The sequence below is a fragment of the Lactuca serriola genome, chromosome 7, assembly GCF_051521515.1.
Source record: "Lactuca serriola cultivar US96UC23 chromosome 7, Lser_US96UC23_V15, whole genome shotgun sequence".
Taxonomy (NCBI): Eukaryota; Viridiplantae; Streptophyta; class Magnoliopsida; order Asterales; family Asteraceae; genus Lactuca; species Lactuca serriola.
In genome coordinates, this window is record NC_136414.1 from 184,740,198 (window position 1) to 184,753,255 (window position 13,058).

At 36.1% G+C, this 13,058-nt stretch overlaps 2 protein-coding genes across 2 annotated transcripts; both read left to right on the forward strand.

The window, feature by feature from the left end:
- Positions 1–1,028: 1,028 nt before the first annotated feature.
- Positions 1,029–1,940, forward strand: LOC145064623 (uncharacterized). The gene is made up of 4 exons (XM_079012035.1): positions 1,029–1,120; positions 1,183–1,334; positions 1,403–1,650; positions 1,734–1,940. The coding sequence occupies exons 1-4, from the start codon at positions 1,029–1,031 to the stop codon at positions 1,938–1,940; spliced, it is 699 nt and encodes a 232-aa protein (XP_078868161.1).
- Positions 1,941–5,859: 3,919 nt separating this feature from the next.
- On the forward strand, positions 5,860–7,051 carry LOC145062439 (F-box/kelch-repeat protein At3g06240-like). Its single transcript, XM_079010045.1, has one exon. The coding sequence runs from the start codon at positions 5,967–5,969 to the stop codon at positions 6,951–6,953; it is 987 nt and encodes a 328-aa protein (XP_078866171.1). The 5' UTR covers positions 5,860–5,966; the 3' UTR covers positions 6,954–7,051.
- Positions 7,052–13,058: the final 6,007 nt, after the last annotated feature.

Sequence of the window (13,058 nt, forward strand, 5' to 3'; positions counted from 1 at the left end):
AACTATCATACAATTAACAGTTCTAGTCCCTTAGTTTAATTAATGTCTTTTAGTCACAAACTCAATTCTTATTAATTCTTGACTAATATTAATTAAACAATATGATTTCTCTTTTAATATATTATTCTCATAATATATTAATAAATCATATTTAATCCTTTCTCTCCATTATTCATCCTATCAAGTTGCTTTGGTGAAGGCAACCCAAAAGGACCATGCACTATCGGGTCAAGTACATACCAAAATAGTTATGGACTTAGACACTAATCCAACACTATCAAAGTGAACCATCAAGTTAAGAGCTTTATACCTCCAAAAGCTTTCCAAGTTGGTGATGATTCATTATGAGATGGTGACGATGATGGGAGATCGCACTTTGACATTCTATGAGTTTCGAGCATGTGGAGCCCCGAAAGTCTTTGGGAAGAAGGACCCGATTATAAGTAGGTGTTGGTTAGCAGACGTCGGGAACATCTTTCAATCTAGCCTTTGTCATGAAGAGGCGAAGGTCCGCATTGCATCCTGTCTTCTGAAGGACAAAGATCGAGACTGGTGGGAGGAGGTTGGGCACGCCTTGGGAGGTAAGGCGATTAAGTTGATGACTTTGGAGGATTTTATGGCGAGATTTCTGGCTGAGTTTTCACTTGTGATTGAGGTCCAGCAGTTGGCTAGGGAGTTTTAGGACCTTTGCCAGACTACTGAGACGGTAGCAAAGATCATTACTATGTTCCATGAGAGGGTGTTATTAGTTCCGTAGTATGTGGCATATAAGGAGATGATGAAGGCGAGGTACCACGCGATTTTGAGGAACGATATTCGACAGTTTGTGAGTCGATCCAGTTTCAGGACATTAGAGAATATGATAACGTGAGACAGAGTGAGGGAGATTGACTTGGAGATGGAGAGGAAGAGGAAATTGGATTAGGTTCAAAGCTTAGAGGGTTCAGGAAAGAGGCCTAAGGTTTTTGACTCGAGGATGAGGGGCCAGTAGGGCCAAAGCCGCTACAATGAGTGCGGTAAGATGCACAATGGGGCATGCAGGGTGGGTGGTTTTGGCTGCTTCAAGTGCGGTACAACGGGTCATTTCAGAAGGGATTGCACTTACACCACCACCACCCAGGTAGTTATTCTGATTTGCTTTCATTTCAATCAGAGGGGCCATAAGAAGGCCAATTGCCCAAGTTTAGCAGCAGTAGGACCAGTTGCAGTACCTGCTCCGGCAACCTTGTGGATTGCAGATGGCCGGCATAACAAGGAAGAGGCATATGTTGTGAGGAGTAGGGCTTTCCAGCTGACAACCGAGGAGGCTTGTACATCACCAGATGTAGTGACTGGTATGTATCTTCTCCTTATCTCTTTATTTATGTTGATTTTCTGCTTATATCTGTGTGGTTTGTTTTAGGATCATTCATTGTGAACGGTATCTCTACTTTGGTATTGTTTGATTTAAGGGCTACCCGACCCTTTGAATCTCTTGACCATAGCAAGAGGTTTGTCGATGCTCCGGGGGAGCTGGATTGTAGACTAGAGGTTGATACTGCCGACGATTGTCCTGTACGAGTATCTAGGGTTCATCGGGGTTGTGTCTTGGAGTTGTTCAGCGAGCGAAATCCGATCAATTTGGTTGTTATTCCCCTGGATGAGAGCAAGGTTATTTTGGAGATGGATTGGTAGAGCCCCAATGGGGAAATGATTGATTGCGAACAGTAGTTGGTGTGTATCCGGGACTTAAGTGGGGGAGAGTTGGTGATTCTGGATTTGTTTCCTATGTTATGGATACTCAAGAAAAGGGTAAAGAGACTGTGGTTAATGTTCCAATTGTTCGGGAGTATCAAGATGTGTTCCCGGATGATTTTCCTGGAGTACCTCCAAAGAGACATGTGGAGTTTTGGATTGACATGGTTCTTGGTGTGGCTCCGATAGCCAAAGCACCTTATTGATTAGCTCCCTTAGAGATGCAGGAGTTGTCTACACAGTTGCGGGAGCTATTAGACAAAGAATTTATTCGGCCGAGTAGTTCGCCATAGGGAGCGTCGATCTTGTTTGTGAAGAAAAAGGATGGATCACATTGGATGTGTATCAATTACCGGGAGATGAATAAGAAAATGGTGAAGAACCGTTGTCCACTTCCGAGGATTGACGATTTATTTGACCAACTTTAGGGTGCATCTTGGTTTTCCAAGACTAATCTACATTCGGGTTATCATCAGATGAGAGTCAGAGAGGAGGATACGTAGAAGACGGCCTTCTGAACTTATTATGGTCATTATGAATTCATGGTGATGCCCTTTGGGCTCACCAATTCTCCAACCTCATTCATGGATATCATGAATCGCATATGCAGACCTATGTTGGATCGGTCTATGATTTTTTTTATCGATGGCATCCTAGTCTATTCTATCACCAAGGAGCTGCATGAGGAGCTTCTGAGGTAGGTATTGGAGACCTTAAGGAGGGAGAGATTGTATGTGATGTTCTTCAAGTGTGAGTTTTTGTTATGCGAGGTGTAGTTTCTGGGGAACCTTGTCAACCAAAACAGTATTCCGATCGATTCGCCCAAGGTTGAGGCGGTGATGAGATGGGAAGTTCTGAAGTCTCCATCTGAGATTTAGAGTTTGTTTGGTTTGGTAGGTTACAATCGGAGATTCATTTAGGATTTCTCCAATATAGCGGTTCCATTGACTCGATTGACGAAGAAGACCATCACATTTCGTTGGGGTCTAAGTAGTAGGCAGCTTTTGAGACCTTAACGCAGAAGTTGTGTGAGGCGTCAATTCTGACCCTTCCAGAGGGTGTTTGAGGATATTATGGTTTATTGTGATGCGTCGATCACGGGTTTGGGTGCAGTTCTGATGTAAAGGGGTCTCGTTACTGCTTACACTTCGAGGCAGCTGAAGCCTCATGAGGCGAATTATCCTACACATGATTTGGAGTTGAGGGTTGTGGTGTTTTCCCTCAATATTTGGCGACACTACCTCTATAGGGTCCATTGTACTATCTACACGGATCACAAGAGAATGAGGTATTTGATGGATTAGCCGCATTTGAACATGAGACAACGTAGGTGGTTGGATGTGGTGAAGGATTATGATTGTGAGATCCTTTACCATTCGGGGAAGGTCAATGTGGTGGTCGATGCTCTCAGCCGCAAGGTGCAAGGTGGTCATGGTTCCAATAAAAGATATGTGTTTCAGGATGATTGTGAGATCTTTTACCATCATGTTCTGACAGGTCTGTTCCAAGTAGGGCTCGATGCCGGGCGAGGCCCGATGGTTGTCGGGCATGGCCCATCGTATGTTAATATGTATGTTATAAGGTGTTTGGGGAACTCACTAAGCTTCATGCTTACGGTTTTCAGTTTATGTTTCAGGTACTTCCGAATTGAAGGGGAAAACTCGGGATGATCGCATTACACACACCATGACCTCCTTTTATTTGACTTTGATGTATTGAGAAGAATGATAGATATACTCTTATTTTCTTTTAAGGTTTTATGAACACGTTTTGGATGATGGTTTTACTATTACTAAAATGAAATTTTTGGTCTTCAATTTTGGGATGTTTCATTTGTGCTTATGGTTTTGTAGTTTAAACATTTCCAGGTACTTTCAGTGTTAAACAGAAGACCCCGATTTGATCACACTGCATCCTCTGAATATTTATTCCGCAATGTTTATTTATGATATTACTCTAATGTTTTGATAATACTTTTACTCTAATCATCTTTTGAGATAATGCATCAATGGTTTTGACTTATTTAATGTTAAAATTTTATTCGGTAATTTTGGGATATTATATATATATATATATATATATATATATATATATATATATATATATATATATATATATATATATTCAAAGCTTCTTCATCTTTTCTTGCCCCATGTGTTGTTGACTTATGGATTGTAGGATGTTAGACCCTGTAGTCTGTGTTGTTGAGATTATGGTGGTTGTTGTTACTGAGATATTTCCCGTATGGCTTTCAGGATTGTTGTACACCGAGCTAGGCTGTTTTAGCTATGTACATCTTTGTTAAGTTGTCGAGAAGAGTCATCAAAAAAACAACATGAATGAAAATTGGATAGGTTGCACCCACTTAGCATTGGTTAGCGATGGGACTAACAACCATCAAAGGTTCTTTAGCTTTGATTTCTCGTCGACAGGAGTTATGTGTAAATTGGATTTGGGTATGGAGAGATGCTCCGTGGTCTGTGGCTTTTAAAATGAATACAGATGAACTTTATGTTATAGGAGCTTTGCAATTGCAACCACAACTGACCAGTAATGGTGATTTGTTGCTCAATACTTATTTTCAACAACTCGATGTTTTTTTAATCCCAAGACGCGGGTGCCATCAATCAAGAGTAGTCGAATCAATGTTGCTTCAACTCTACGTAAAATTTTATTAGTGAAACATTTTGTGAAACGAAGAAAACATAAAATTACATTTTGATTTTCGATGCATTTTTATTACGATTTTGGCTTTCAGTTATCTTGTTGAGGTTACAACTACTTTTTTGGTCGGTGCTGCACAGGAGTCATCAAGAAAATAACGTGACTGAAAAGATAAAATTAAAACTTAGATATTAGAATTAAATTTAATCTTAATTGTTGTTGTATTCAATAACTTATAAAATGTTTTGAATTTTTGATATGTTTGTTAGGAACTTAGGATGTTATGGTCTAAATTCACATAATGCAAAATATCAATATATGTGTAAGGGTCGGCCCACTGTTGATTTTGGCAGTCCAAAGGCGTAGAACAAAAAAAAAAGCTGATGGAGAAATATATGGAACAGAAAAACGTTGTAATCCGATAATCACGAATTCATGATTAAAATCGCTCTCCTCTCCTCTTTATCCCAGTTCTCACTTCTCACCAAGGCCGAATTTGCTGTTTTCGGTTTCTTAATTCTCCTACTCGAGGTAACTTCTGTTTTTGCTTTAATTGAATGATAGATAAGTTTCATGATTGGGAAACTCTGTCTTTTGATTAAAGAACATAAATCATGTTTTATTTTTCATGTGTAATTCTGATTTATGCTTTTAGTTCTTAAGGCTGAAACTTGAATTTCTAGTGGATCGGTGAAAAACAAAGCCATGACCTTTTTTTTTTTGGTACAAAGTACAAACAACTATTGTTTCCACATCTCATCTTATTACCTTATACATGAAAACAAATAAATCATGTCATAATAGCTTGCAAGAAATGAATGCTGCTCAATCAGAAGCATCAGTAACCAAATAAAATAAAATAATTTATCGTTTAGTGTGTTCACTATAGTTATAACATGACACTCATTATACTCTTTCCAATTTTGAAAATATCATCCTACTTATATCAAGTATGACATCTACTAATTTGGATTATTTTCTTTTCTATTACAGCATTCTACATTCTTTTACTACAATATGACACCTAAAATAGCAATGTAATTTTTTTTATGGATTTAGTTTAAGTGGAGAAATATCAATGTAGTTTATATTCGAGATGTTTTATTTGACACCATTCAGTCATAAACACCTAGAATAACAACATAGTTTTTGCTCATAAATATGTTTTATTTGAAGTAGTTTGTTTTCTTTTCATGTTTTTTTGGACTTAACTCTAGTAAAGAAATACCAACATACTTTATACTCAACACCTTTTTGACACAATGTGGACAGAAACATATTTGTGTGTGTATATATATATATATATATATATATATATATATATATATATATATATATATATATATATATATATATATATATATAACCATGCTCATTACTTAATAATTTTTTATTAGTTTTTGATTGCAACTGATTTTTATCTTGTTGGAAAAATGCAGATGTCGGATTATCTATGCGAAGATTTGATTGTTGAAATATTTACAAGACTACCACCGAAATCCCTCCTCCGATTTAGATCACTCTCTAAATCGTTATATACTTGTATTTCTACCCATGGTTTTATACGCATGCACACTCTTAGATCCCCCAAAAAAATCCACTTCATTCATCTAATTAGCGATGACAAAAATGAAAAACAACAAGAATTCTTTTACACATCACATGGAGAGGAGGAGGAATTGGCATTGTATTTGTGTCCCAAACGTGGATACATTGATATAACAACAGAAGTCCCGTTCCCTTCTGGCCCACCTATTGGTTCATGTAATGGAACTTTCTGTTTGTGGACTAAAAAAGGTTTGATTCTATGGAACCCTTCAATCAGGCGCAAACTAATCGTGCCTGAATTTCCTCAGAGATCTGAACCCTTTTCGTTGCGAGGGATTGGGTTTGGATTCGATCCAATCAGTGATGACTACAAAGTTGTCCAGATATCATATGTCAAAGGCAACAATTCATTTGTTTATGCTGTGAAGAGTGGCACATGGTGTGAGATTGCTTCCCCTAAACATCAAAATCAGATTCAGATTTTCCGTTACGATTCCTTTTTTTTCAATGGAGTGTTGCATTGGGTGACATATATTAATCAAAGAGAAAAGAAAAACGCATGCATTAGTTGTATACTAACATTCAATTTGAGCACTCATGTTTTTGATATGATTCCAGTGCCTATGTCCATTCGGAATTGGACGACATCGGGACTAACAACCATCCAAGGTTCTTTAGCTTTGATTTCTTGTAATGGTGAAATTAGTGAAAGTTGGATTCGGGTATGGAGAGATGCTTCGTGGTCTGTGGGTTTTAAATTGAAAATAGATCAACTTTTTATTTTAGGTGTTTTGGAATTGCATCCGCAAGCTTTGTTGCTCAATACTTTCTCTCATGGGCTCCATGTTTATAATCTCAAGACGGGGGTGTCATCAAGAGTAGGCGACTTCAATGCTGCTTCAAGTTTACGTAACTTTTATCAGTGTGTTGAAACCCTCCATTTGTTAGACATGGGGGAGACTATTGCTGAAACGGAACTACAGAAGAACTATGAAAGAAAAAAATAACAACATTACATTTTGAATTTCGAACATTTTAATTACCATTTTGGTATTTGTCATTGGTACAAAAGTTTTTTTTTTTAGTGAATAAATTAACATATATGTAATTTCCTGCTTGTTTGCCAATAAAAGAGATATTATTGAGGGTAAAATTGTTGATGATTGATGATCACATCAAGCAGAATATACTTGTAAAATCCAGCCCATCAGGCACATTTTTCTCCAAGTGAGTGCATTTAGAACTTCATATATGATCTGGCATTTTGTCGAGCACGTAGTAGGCGTCTGTGCTATGAGCGCATCTAAACCACTCAGCATATCATCAAAATTCAGAACCTGGAAACAAGCAAACTGGGCACACAACTATGAATAGACTAAAATAAACCCTCAAGTTCTTAAAGCATCAAGTTTTACATGAGCTCGGCTCGGGCTCAACTTGTTTGTGAGACCTGACTAAATGCGACCGAGCTCGGCCTAGCTAATAGTCAAATACCAAGCTCATTTTTGTTTTTAAGCTTGATAAAAAGTTTGTTTATAATTATTTGATATTTACTATTTAATTATTAGTTATAAATTAATATATAAAATTAAAATTAAAACATATATTATATAAATTTGCATTGGCTTGTTTAGGCTCGCGAGCCTAATCGAGTTTGAAAGATGAAACTTAGGCTCGAGCTCGTTTAATAAATGAGGCTGAAACTAAGCTCGAACTCGTTTAATTCGGCTCGAGTCGAGCTTTTAATGAGTTAATCCCAAATAGCTCATTAGTAGCAAACGTCATATACGGATGAAACTGCGAATTTCCATCAAGGAAAACAATCACATAAAATAAAATAAATGTTCTCACAAATACCGTTTTTTTTCTAGCCTCTGTTTTAGGATCGGACTAGTCCCACTACAACTTTTTGTTAGTTCCTTAGGTCTGTCTTTTTATGACCGGTTTAAGATGATTTCATGAACGTTTTTAGTTTGGGTTAATGAAATAGAAAGGTAACGTAGTTTAGGATCTGTACACATTAAGGTAACAATGTTTTTTTCGTATACATTTGCCAATTGAACTTGTTTGACATGTACTTATTAAGGTGATTTGACCGATGATCATAGGTTTTTCCTAATTTGGTATATTACGTGGCATTATGTTGTATTACGTGGCATTAAATGAAATTACTTAGCATTTTTGACACATTATATGAATGGTAATTGGAATTAGGGCTCATAAACAAAAAAACCCACCGCTTTCATTCCGTCGTTCCCCTTTCTCAATATCGAACATTTGCAATTGAAATCAATTTCTATTTCTTCGACTGTAATGACGAAGGGATCATCCCTCATCGTGGATGTCCACTATAATGGTGTATTTTCCCCAACCCCCTTGTATATTTCAACCTAGAAATTGCATCTGTACGAGATGTCAACTTCAACGCTATGCTATTTTCAGATTTCATTACATTCCTTGAAAAGCTCACAAAGAATATCAACTGCAAGGATGTTTACTACTATCTTCCACATGAATGGTTGAGTGAAGGGTTAGGAGTAATTCAAAATGAAGGAGATTACAGAGAGTTCCTTGAGGTTGGTAATGGAAGTCAAGAAAAAAGAATTAATGTGTACATTGATCAGTACAATTAACCCATTTTCGATTGGATCGAGCAGGAGAATCCTGATGAATATGATTCGGTTGTAGAGGATGAAGAGGAAGTTGATGATTCTACATTTTCGGACGCGATTTTACCTGACCATGAAGAGGATGAAGTGGTGTCAAGTAAGAAACCACTTGATGATTCATTTCTTAATGCCCTTTGTCCTAACAAGAAATCAGAAGATGGTTCCAACACATATGCAACAAACGAAGAAGTTGATGTGAAACTAATGTATCCCGTCCATAATCCAAACCAAAATTGGAAGAAGATGGTTCCTATACTAGGTATGAAGTTTTTTGACCCCGATGAACTTAAATGTTTATTGGGTAATTATGTTGTTAGACATGGATACAGTTTATGGTATGAAAAAAGTGATAAGAACAGGTTGTTAGCTAAATGTAGCAAAGGTACAACACATAAATGTCCATTTAGACTCTGGGCCACTTGGATGAAGGACGAACATTCTTTTCAAATTAAGTCACTGAAAGATGATCACAATTGCTCCAGGTCATTCAAACTTGGAGCAATTGAGAATTATAGGTGGATTGGGAAGCATTTTGTTAATGAAATATTAAAAAGACCAAAAATGAGCTTAAGAAAAATGAAAGCTAAAATTTCCAAAAAATTTAATATTAATGTTAGTTTAAGGCAGTGTAGAAATGCAAGAAGGTTTTCATTGATTAAGATTAAAGGTACTTTGGTTGAGCATTATGGAAGGTTGTAGCATTATGGTGAGGAGATTATGAGGTCTAACCCAGGGTTTACGGTAAGAATGGATGTGGACATCATGCCTGACTCAACTATATATTTTTCAAAGTACTATGTCTGCTTCAAAGGTGTTAGGGACGGTTGGATAGAGGGATGTAGAAAGGTGATTTGTGTAGATGGCTGCTAATTGAAAGGCTTGTGTAAGGGTGAGCTTCTTGTAGTAATGGGTAGAGATGCGAATAACAACATCTACCCTATCACGTGGGCTGTGGTAAATGTTGAGAATAAAGTTTACTGCAAGTGGTTTCTTGACATTCTCATGGATGACCTTGGAGGGGGAAATGGTAGTGGACTTACTATCATTTCAGATGAACATAAGGTATTAGATTGGTTTCTTTTTGCTTTATGCTTTTTACTTTTTAATTGTTTAATATTAAGTTTTACATTCACCAACATGTTTTAATTTTGACAGGGATTGTTAGAAGTTGTGAAAGAAAGGATTCCAGAAGTTGAGCATAGGCAATGTGCTAGGCACATATATGCTAATTTTAAGAAGAAGTTTGATGGTGAACATTACAAAAAATTGTTTTGGGCTGCCGTAAATAGTACCACTATACCACAGTTTGAAGAAGCCATGGATGGAATTAAGAAATTAAACCCCAATACCTATGATCATCTTATTGAAAGGGAACCAAAATATTGGTCAAAGGCTTTCTTTGTAGAAGGGAGCTAGGAACTATGATGCTATGGAAAATGGTGTCTTAGAAAGTTTTAATAATGCAATCAGGGATGCTAGAAGAAAGTCGATCATCACAATGTTGGAAGAAATAAGGGTTTAGGCCATGGAGAGGATGCATAATCAAAGGATCATGGCTGAAGAGTGGGATTTGGATATTTACCCAACAATTAGAAAGGAGTTAAAAGATAATAATATAACTCAAAGGTGAGTAACATAATGTTTTAAATTTACATTAGCTAATGATTGATTTGATTTGGGGTGTTAACTTACCTTTTTTTTTAGATTTTGGGGAGTTTATCCAAGTGGTAATCAACAATTTGAAGTAAGATTTGGTAATGATGCATTTGATTTAGATCTAATCAGAAGGATATGTGAATGTAGAAGTTGGCAGTTGAGAGGTATCCCATGCTTGCATGGCTTGGCTGCAATTGCATACCTGAATCATAATGTAGAGTCATATGTGGCACCTTGTTTTAGCAAACAAAGTTTCCTTTCAAGCTAATCTTACAATGTCCACCCTTTAAATGGTAGTCCAATGTGGCCGAAAACAATTTATCAAAAGCCTTTACCTCCAAAAAAAAAAAATAATAAAATAAAAAAACTACCAGGCAAACCAAAGGTTAAACGAACAAAGGATAAGTCAGCATTTGAAGGTACTGGTAAAAAGACGCATACAATATCACGTGCAAAAGGGTTGCAAAAGTGTAGTAATTGCAGAGGCATTGGATACAAGAAATCAAGTTGTCTAGGAAAAGGTAAAAATGAATTTATTTAGTGTAGTTCTATGTAATTGGAAACTAATACTAGTTTGTTTTCTCAGGAAGGGGAATTACAAGTGGAAGGGGAAGTACAAGTGGAAGTGGAAGTGGACATGTACCCGTACAAGAACCTAGACAAGAACCCGTTCAAGAACATGTACAAGAACTTGTTGAAGCTCTTGTTGAAGCTCCTGTTTAAGATCCTGTTGAAGCTCCTGTTCAAGCTCCCAGAGCTTCAAGAATTAGAAAGATGCATGTGCGAAAGAGGAAAGTTTCAGAACGTATAACCGAGATTGGTCTAAGTAAGAAATTTATCCCCAAAGGAGGGATTGGTTGTAGTCAAAACAAGCCAGTAACTTTAGAATGATGTGCTTGTTTACTACTAGTATCTTTTGTCATCTAACACAAACTTTTAGTCTTTTGCATGGAATTGGTAACAAACCTTAAGTCTTTTGTCATGTAACTATGCTACCTTACTATTGAATGATGTAATGCTATTATGATACTAGTTAAGGGGTATTTTGGTCATAACCTGCTTCAAGGTTATGTTGATTAATGTGTTAAGGGTATTTTGTAGTACAATTGTTTCTATTAATGTGCATCCTACTTTGAAATCTGTTTCTATGAAATTTGTTTTTACCAAAACTACAAATCCAAGGGTAAATTGGTCAAAATAATTTCTATTTTATCATCCTACTTTGAAATCTGTTTCTATGAAATTTGTTTTACCAAAACTTCAAATCCAAGGGTAAATTGGTCAAAATAATTTCTATTTTATCATCCTACTTTGAAATCTGTTTCTATGAAATCTGTTTTAACAAAACTGCAAATCCAAGGGTAAATTGGTCAAAACAATTTCTATTTTATCAACCTACTTTGATTCTACTTTAGTATCCTACTTTGAAATCTGTTTCTGTGAAATTTGTTTCATATCAAAATAATATAACAAATCAGATCCCATTCATATCAAAATAAGTGTTACAAAGTACATTACATCTTAATACAACTTCAAAAGATTAGAAATACCATTTCACCATCTAAAAGATTACAACCAACACAACCTTAGCATTAATCTACTTCTTGATGATTACAATTACTACTTCAAAAGACTAAATAAACAGATCACAATGAAATATGGTTCTTAATCATTAAGACATATCATAAAGTATAAAAGGTACTCTCCATTCTTCTTAGAATAGAGAAACTTTTATCTTTCTGCCTACTTGATTCCTTTATTCGTTCTGCTATTGATTTAAACCTTTTTCAATCAATTCAGAATTACACTTAATCTTATAAATATAATCATATTTACTAATCCTTTAGTAAATCATGACGAATATCTTTGTTACCCTTGTGGTGGACTTGATCAACACACGACTTTGTGTACTCGATCTCCTACTCATTCACTTGACACTTTGTCAACGAATTAGTCTAATTTCCAAATATGCAATTTCTCATTCATCGTGCAACCAAGTTGCATGATTCCAAGTTTCTGTCTAATTGAAACTTGGGCGATGAGAAACTCTTCCTATTTGGTAAATTCTTGACATTTACACTATTAACATAATTAAGAATCTTATCCATTCGTTGTAGAAATATGCAAACATTAATTTTTCATAACGATTTCATTGCAAGGAAATAAATAAATAAATAAATAAGTCAAATCAAAATTTATTTTATTCATAAAAGCAGCGGAAAACATTTGTCCTTACAATGCAAAATCAACTGAAAAACTATGTAGTCAAATATTCCTAACAATTCTATCATAACTTTCTAAGCTCAAAATCTAATCTTCAAGTCCATGCGATCGAGATCCATTTCGTTGTGATTAGACTCATCTTGCTTTTCCATCAAGCTTCTTCTCTTTTCACTGATCCTGCAAAACATTCAAATGTAATCTCATCACATTATGTATTAAGAATCAACGAATAGGAGCTTAATGGAGTTAGATAGTGGATTTTACCTGAAGCACAACCATACTCTTTGACTCTCCCATCTTCTGGACACTTCAGGCTCTTAGGGCAGACTTGTATCCAACGCCCTTTCTCTTGGCAGCAAACGCAGTTCGGTTCTCCTAGAACGTCATCGGAAGCATGGTTGGTTGACTTTCCCAACAAATACGCTCCATTGCTTTGCCAAATCATTTCTGATTCAGTAGCAATGAGCATGTAAGTTAGGTTAATGAGGTTTTCATCATGATCCATCATATAATACTTTCTTTTGAACTCATTATATGATTCGGGAAGTGACTGCAGGACCCAGT